This window comes from Chelmon rostratus, chromosome 6 (assembly GCF_017976325.1).
Source record: "Chelmon rostratus isolate fCheRos1 chromosome 6, fCheRos1.pri, whole genome shotgun sequence".
Taxonomy (NCBI): domain Eukaryota; kingdom Metazoa; phylum Chordata; class Actinopteri; order Chaetodontiformes; family Chaetodontidae; genus Chelmon; species Chelmon rostratus.
This window is the reverse complement of record NC_055663.1, coordinates 30,002,158-30,010,184: the sequence shown is the minus strand read 5'-3', so window position 1 is coordinate 30,010,184 and position 8,027 is coordinate 30,002,158. Positions and strand designations below refer to the sequence as shown.

General features: G+C 46.3%; 2 protein-coding genes across 3 annotated transcripts; both read left to right on the top strand.

Annotated features, from left to right (window-relative positions):
* The first annotated feature begins 288 nt into the window (after window positions 1-288).
* On the top strand, window positions 289-3,897 carry LOC121608256. Of its 2 annotated transcripts, XM_041939465.1 has the most exons (4): window positions 289-489; window positions 604-732; window positions 818-868; window positions 2,054-3,897. In XM_041939465.1, the coding sequence occupies exons 2-4, from the start codon at window positions 701-703 to the stop codon at window positions 3,099-3,101; spliced, it is 1,131 nt and encodes a 376-aa protein (XP_041795399.1). In that variant the 5' UTR covers window positions 289-489; window positions 604-700; the 3' UTR covers window positions 3,102-3,897. The 2 variants fall into 2 exon arrangements, with proteins under 2 accessions (XP_041795399.1, XP_041795398.1); XM_041939464.1 differs by having other exon boundaries at window positions 289-732.
* A 367-nt stretch (window positions 3,898-4,264) lies between these two features.
* On the top strand, window positions 4,265-7,060 carry faap24 (FA core complex associated protein 24). Its single transcript, XM_041938457.1, has 4 exons — window positions 4,265-4,405; window positions 5,032-5,174; window positions 5,243-5,398; window positions 6,597-7,060. Exons 1-4 carry the CDS (start codon window positions 4,303-4,305, stop codon window positions 6,846-6,848), a joined length of 654 nt encoding a protein of 217 aa, XP_041794391.1. The 5' UTR covers window positions 4,265-4,302; the 3' UTR covers window positions 6,849-7,060.
* The last annotated feature ends 967 nt before the right edge of the window (window positions 7,061-8,027 follow it).

Genomic DNA, 8,027 nt, shown 5'->3' with positions numbered 1-8,027 from the left:
TCCAGGTCATTGTAAGCTTTAGGGCATTTAATCGTTCGCACCTGGACCCTCTCAGTTTTGAATGGGTTCTTCCTTGACCCATGCTACAACCGTCCACTAAGTTTCATAGAGATCGGGCATGTAGTTTCTATGTAGCCAATAAAGCAGCCAACCAGACTGATAACGCCATCATTCCTACTCCCTCCGGTACAGGAGGTGGCGCTATGCAACGCTGACGATGATTTGCGGTCTGACGTTAGAAGAAGGAGAAGGAGAAGGAGGAGAAGAAGAAGAAGAAGAAGAAGAAGAAGAAGAAGCAGCAGCAGCAGCAGCAGCGCAGAGTAGCTCTCAGATAAACAGTCCTGAACCATGTCATGGCTTACAGCTGTGTAGTAGACTGTGATTTTCATACTTTTATCGTTCCATCGTTTCCCGACGGACCCCCTCCGCCTCCAGGCGTGACTTCATAACATCCAGACGGTGGAGGAGGACGTCGAACCCTACTTCCAGGTAATCCCGTTAGCACAACAGCAAACCAGCATAGTCCCCAAGTTTACAGAGGAGTTTTGCATGAGAGCAGCCAGCTCAGAAGTAACCGGGTCCGTCTCTATACTGGTCTCTGAGGACTCTGAAGTGTGCGGGAGACACTTCACGGAGGACTGCAAAGTCACATCTCCGAGAAGAGGGGCAGGTGCCCACCGTGTTTGCTGGCCGTGGACCAATGGAGCGGAGAAACCTGAACATCATCCAGAGGTATTTTATCCACATCTGCAGCATGGACGTCCGGTATGTGGATGTAAACATGCTGGACTGAATGTGAACTGTCGTTTCTCGTCAGGGACCCTCAGGACCTGAAGGCAACAAGTCCAGAGTCCGAAGACGACTGGAAGTAAGTCTGTGGACCTGTGGACTGCAGGACCAGTTCACACCCACACAAGTTTAGTCAAAACGTAACGTTTCTCCCGTTTTGGTCTTTCGTCGGTCTTAGTTTTGGGTCTGGGTGAAGTTCTTCGGACCCTTGCAGACCGGGAACTGAGTCCGCATCGTCTAGTGATGGTGCTAACCGTGCTAACAGTGCTAACCGTGCTAGCCGTGTCACACATGATTGTAGAGTTAATACTTTTCCTCTCTTTGACTCTTCGCTGCTACATGATCCAACACTCCCATTACACAGACCCCGCTGGGTCTGGACCAGATCTCCTCTGTCCTTTATTCCTCGGGTTTAGCCCCTGGTTTACTCACCCCACCTGAGCCAGTGACAGTCCTCCTGTAACAGCAGATACTAAAATCTATAAGGGTGAAAAAATGAAGAAGAGAAGAAGATTCACATGTTGGTTCTACTTTACATTCTAACGCCTGCTGTTTGGAACATTACGTTATAATATGATATGATATGACGGAGTATGAGACTGTTTTGTACTTGTCATTTGCAGTAACAGCATGTTTTTGCATAACATTGAAAGACAGTTGATTTACACATCTTAAAGAATCACAGACGTCGTTCTGATTGCCTGAATGTATGGTGCACGTTCATGGGTGTGCCACCTGGCAGATGTGCACTACACCTAGTCCTGAACCCGTCCTCCAGCAGAAGTCATGTACAAGCAGAGGTAGCATACATGAGAGGTTAAAACTTCTCAGGTGCCTGAGTTCTGTGTAGCTGTAGTACTTCACAGACATTACATCATCGAAGACTGATGTAAAATTAGAGGCTCATCCACAGCTCTTACTAAAGACTGCGAGCCACCACTGATGCTGAAAGGGCAACAGTCAGTATGAAGAACTGAAGGTCTGCAAGCTGCACACTGTACTGGGACAATCTCAGTATTTATATGCACATCTTATAAACCGGCACAGTTTTATATAGTTTTATAGTTTTTACTTTTCAGGTTGAAATGTATATAAAATATGTGATGTGATCAGTTTACAATGTAAACCGGTTTTACTGACCATTCTGAGCCTTTGCATTGAAAGCAGTGTGTCGTAGGGATGCAGACGTTTTGTTGGAGTTTCCTGTGTCGACCTGCTCGTACACTTACTGTCTTCTCTCCTCCGTTTGCTTTGTGGCACACAGTGACGAGGCCTCAGAGATTCTTCACGATCACAGCTACGGGAAGAAGCCCCCCCGTGCCAAAGAGCAGCTGCAGGCCGCGCAGGTGGAGCTCAGTCGGCTGGAAGCAAACAGCCGAGGCCTGAACAGCGAGCAGTTCTTTCTGCAGCGCTTCCAGTACGACCCGGAGCTCATCATGTTTTACACTGGTTTTAAAGACTACAGCACACTCAGAGCGTTCTACCTAGCTCTGCGGCCGACACCAGAGACTATATGGAAATGGAGTCACACTGTAAAGCTGAATCGCACTGAACACAGTGTGGACGCTGGCTTCAAGGCACAGCACCTGTGTCTGTTTGATCAGCTGTTCCTGTTCCTTTGCTTTGTGAGGCGGGGCTTCCTTCCTTTTGACATATCAACGCAGTTCCAGCTGTCAGAGGTCATTGTCCAAACAACCTGCGTAACATGGTGCCACTACCTGTTCTTCATGCTGGGAACGCTACCCATATGGCCGAGTAGACAGACCGTAGACGAGCTCATGCCGCAGTTCTTCAGAATGACCTTCCCCAAAACACGGGTGGTGCTGGACTTCATTGAGGTCCCCATCCAAATGGCAACATGCAGGATGAATGCGTCTCATCATAGAGAGTCCCCCACAGTCAAGTCTCTGGTGGGCATCACTCCCTCCGGCTCAGTCAGCTTTGTCAGCAGCGTCTATGCAGCCTCCATCTCAGATAGAGACATCGTCTTGAAGTCGGGGGTTTTAAACCTCCTGGAGCCGGGTGATGAAGTGATGGCCGACAAGAGCTTCGAGGTCGAAGACGTCCTGGATGTGATTGGTGTCCGCTTTGTCATCCCGACCTCCTCCAGGCCAAACAGACAGTTCAATCAGGACAATACAGCACATGCACGCCACATCAGCCACTTGAAAATCCACATAGAGAAGGTGCTCAGTCGCGTCACAGAGTACCATATCTTTGATAGTGTTCCCGCTGCACTCTGTGGGTCAGTCAACCAGCTGTTGACAGTCTGCGCTTTGCTAACAAACTTCCAAGGATCTCTGCTTAAATAATGTGGACACTGTTAGACAATACATCTGTAACTGTGAGGAGAGCCCAGGATAAACCCAGAACATGCTGGTGAGAATATTTATCTCCTGTGGGAACACTTTGGGAAATACTGGCAAGGAAATATTAACCTCCTCCATCTTTTAGACCAAACAAAATGCTCATTTCAGCTCCCCAGAGCCCAAAATTATATCTTGTTTTTTCAAAGACATGCAAATTACAATGAAAGTAGCAATAAGTTGAGGCTGGAGCTAGAGAAAGTCTGGCAAAAGACTGAAATGATAAATCAGTTATCAAATTAGTTGACGGTTGGCTGTTTATTGCTGCTCTGATTGCATGTGTTGTTGTTCAAACCGCAGAGCTTTTCATTTACATTCTTGTACACATCCCAAGTTTTGCAAGACAACAAATATATCTCGCTGGATTTTTTCAGCAGTGTAAAAAAGAGAGTCTTGGCTTTGAACATTTCTCTCTGTGTGAATATTTAGCAACAATTAAGTATAGGAATAAAACCATGATACTAGTGTCTATGTGATACCGTCGTAGAGTGTGGACACATGTTGTGGATATCTTCTTAACTTTACAGTAGAATAAATACAGGTTTAAAGCATTAACTCAGTGTTTTTCTACAAGCTTCTTATTGTCACCAGAGGAATAAGATGCATTAAACTTATCTCCACACAATACTGTTCATGGCATCTGTTTATTGTTAGTTTTTGTCTTTTTGTTGATTTGTTGGCATTTGAAAAAATAAAGAACTTTATCTCATTCATTCATTCATTAAAGGAGGAATCAGGTTGTCCCGTTGTGTTATTCTGTGTTCTTATGTAGACATGATAGTTATTTCAAAAGGTTTTTTTATTGATGACATGACTCTCAGTCAGTTTAAATGATTATCCAATAAACCATTCAGCCAAATTGTCTTATTGTCTACTTTTTAATATATCAAAAGCCTGTGAAAAATTGTGCAAGTAAGTACAAGCTTATGAACTTGTGTGTTGAACGTGTGACACAGTTGTGCAGGTCAGCTAGTGGAGGATGTGTGTTCCCTGTGGTTCTACAGGGGGCGACAGAGCGAGAGGAGCGTCTCCTTTCCTGCACCAACAAAGAAGACGAGGAAGAGATTCGGGCGGTTTGGCGGGAACAGAGGGGTGGAGTTAACGTTAGAGTCAGGGTGGACAGCGGCAGACATGTCTGAATGAAGCGATGGACTCTAAAGCGGCGGTTGTGCTGAACGCGGTTCCGCCGTACGGACACGTTATCGCCGGCGAGAAGTGGAGAAAATCGGCTCTTATTCAAAGCTTGAAAGGTAATTTAGTATTTTACTGAAAAACCTCAATAACAACCGTCGTGATGTCCCGTCAGCGGCCGCCTGCGCCCTCACAGATGGAGACAGTCCCAGAGGCCATTCAGACCTGCTCTAACTCTTCATGAAATTATGATTTAATATAATATATGAAAGCCGATCTGAAGGTTTTGCACTTTAGAGTCTCCTGATCTGTTCAGTATTGTTGTTTTATGGCCATCAGATGAATATTATGAGTATTATAAGATGTGGATGGACTTCTGTGTGACAGCCATCCACCAAAATAATGTTCAATAAAACCATCAAAGTTCATCTTTTTGTGTTTTGGCGTTTTGACCAAACGAACGGTAATAAATCATTTTCTGTGTGAAACAGTCCAGAGATCATTGACATGTTGTTTAGCCGCTGACACAGTTGGTGTTTGCAGCTCTACACCTGAACACAGGTTCATTACAGGTACCTCCTCCTCCACCTGCTGTGTTAGTGGCCTGTAATATGGGATGTAAATAGAAAACGCACCCCGGCACATTGAACAACATCCTCCTCTGAATCTGAGTTTCCAGAATTGCAGTTTTTCACTGTCGATGTAAAGACAATGTTCTCATAAAGAAGCTGTGTGTCCGCTGCAGGTGGAGGTGTGAAAATCCTCTTTGAGAACGAGCTCGGCGTGGCGGATTTCCACCTGCCCAACAAAGGCCGCGTCCTCTACCTGTCCGAGTGCGACATCGTGGCAGGAGACGGCTACAAGAGGAAGCTGGTTCGCTACCGAAACGTGAGTGAAACGACGGAGATGTGAGCGAGGTCGTCTCTGTGCTGAACCGTGTCCGTCCTGTTCCTCAGAGCGGCGCCAGCTTCCTGGACCTGGTCCTGGTGGAGACCGGCAGGCTCAGTGAACAGTACCTGTCCGCGGTGCAGAGGTTCGTGGTGTTCGACCTGGGCCTGGCTCTGCTGCCGGTCGGCGGGCACGCCGAGGCCTCTCAGCTCATCGCTCAGATGGTGAGTGGTGAGGACAGCACAGGAAACCTGCTGTCATTGGTTCAATGTGTCGTTTTTATTGAGATGTCTTGAGTTTTGCTTTGTGAGCAAACAGAATCAGTGTTTGATTATTCTTTGAACAGAGGCTCATTGTGATGGTTTCCCAGGTTTTAAAGGCTTCTTTGCACCTTTTCCTTGTGATGCTGCCTTCATGAAGAGTCTGACGCAGGCCTGGACCTGGTCCCATGTCTCTCTAACATGCAGACAAACTGTGATAAATCATGTGACAGTGTCACAGTCAGTTAATAAATATCATTTTCTGTCTCTTCTGCAGAAGCTCTCTGACATGCAGATGTCTGTAAACATTCCAGTTCTCCAATCACATTCTTCCCTGAACTTTTTGAAGCTTTTGGTTTATTGCTGAAATGCTGCCGATCATTTGAGCGTGTGATCCTGGATCCCTGGTCTGAAACTGGAACAACAAACTGTCCAGCTGAGAACTTTTATCTCCCTCCACATGATATTTCTTAACCAGCACACACCAGTTTGTTAAAGTGAAGCGTTCCTACGGATGTTTGCAGTCACACATCTGTCCGTTTCATCGTGTGTCAAGTCTCACAGCGAGACGCCAAAGGTCCGAGCTGTGCTGTGATCAGGTGTTCAGACCCCCTCTGCCCCCCAGCCAACAACAACAACAAGACCTCTGTGTTAGCACGGCAGGGCTAATGTGGCTCAGGAGGTGTTGAAGCATCCTTGGGTGTCGGTGTTCTAGCTGCCATGTGTGAATGGCTGCAGGCTCGTTGGCGTCCTACAGTCCATCTACTGTTTAATGTGATTTCATCCAACAAGGGACACGAACCGTGTCCTCATGTTTCCAGAGGTTAAAGTCCTGCCTCATAGTGTTCTAAAATATGATGTTATTGATTATTATTGATATATTAGAAGCCTTCAAACTGCATCTGTTACTCAGACTGGCCTGTTTGTTTAATGCAGAGCTTCTTTCAGTCTGAACACACTCACTCAGTCAGGTGTGAACACTAAGAACCTGGTCCAGTGAATATACAGACAGACCGGCCAATGGGAGGCAATCAGGGGTCACGGTCTGCAGGTGTGGAGTTCACGATGATAACCCAGTCATGTGACCCAAATCCCAAACAGCTCGTAGTGGTTCACTTTGTTGTCTGATGCTGATTTTCCATTCTGCTCTAACTGACTCCAGGTTCAGGGGGAGGGCAGGGACAACCCCTTCAGGAGGAGAACTTCGTCCCAGTTGTTGGACCCGCTGGTCCTGGCTCTGGTCCAGCAGGTCCCCGGGGTTGGCAGGGTCAAAGCTCTAACTCTGCTGCAGCACTTTTCCAACATCCGGCAGCTCTGCAACGCCGCCCCCGCCGAGCTGGAGCCCATCGTGGGTCAAGCTGCAGCTCAGCAAATCCATAAGTTCTTCTACAGACCCACCGCTGCTGGATCCTGAAGGCTCAGCTCTGGGTCTGGATTTAAGCAGCAGGATTTGGACTGAGTTATTTCACACTTGGCCCACTTGGACACAACTTTTCATTGGAAAGCTTGCAGCGCTGCACAGTCTGGCTTCGCAGAGGTTCTACGAGCGTACGAGACGCCTCAGTGTGGTGGAGACCCGACAGACCGGCTGCGATTTGTTTGATTCACTTTCCTGTGTAACTTCCTCTGGTTTTTTTTTTTTTTTTTTTGGGGGGGGGGGGGGGGGGGGGGGGGGGGGGGGTTGTCTCTACAATGAAGAGATGTCAGTCATTTGTAGCATCAGTTGTATATTTGTACTTCAATAAAGACGGAGTAAAATGAAACATTAGTAATGCCTGTCACTAGTTTTATACAGGTTTCATACAGGTTTAATGAACTATTTAATGAATTAATTTGGGCGGGGCATAAATGCAGCGTGGGAATAATGTGTCTTTAAACGGCTTCTTCCAAGTGTCTCCTCTCATATTTACTCTCTGAATGCTTTCACGTATCTGCGACTGTTCTTCTCACGTCCCGGGTCAAGATAAGTACAACAACATGTCCTCCTTGTGGGCACCAAATCCAGCCCATCCGCAGCTGACAGTATTTCCTCTTCAATCGACAACTCTCCAGTCAGATTCAGTCAGTAAAATACTCTGGAAGTCTTCTGTGACTTTCTGATTTGAGAAGATCAGTGTTGCTCAGAGTTGTTGGATGGTGTCTTCGGGATAGTTATTCCCTGCTGTGGCCACAGGCTGCAGTTTGCAGAACCTCCACTAGAGGTCACAAGTTCTAACTAGAAGCTCTGGTGTGTCTCACATCAGCCTCAAACACAACTCAAACCTTAAATCCAGCACAGAGAGCAGCTGATGGTGTTTTAATCAGGTGATTGGTCATTATTAGAAACATCAGCTTTCATATCAATCACAGTAATTAAAAAAAGACTCTGTTTTGATTCTGTTTCTAAAGATTTATATATCATTTGTGCTAGTGTGCAACACATCTTACATAAACAGTGATCAGACAATAAAATGTTTGGAACTTGGCCTCCAAGAGGAACATATTAATTCTTCCTCTTCCTGTGACATCGGTTTCTAATGATTGAACAGTGTTGAAGGCAGGTGACTCATTTATGAGAATACATGAAACTACACTAGATGATATCAGTGTGGTA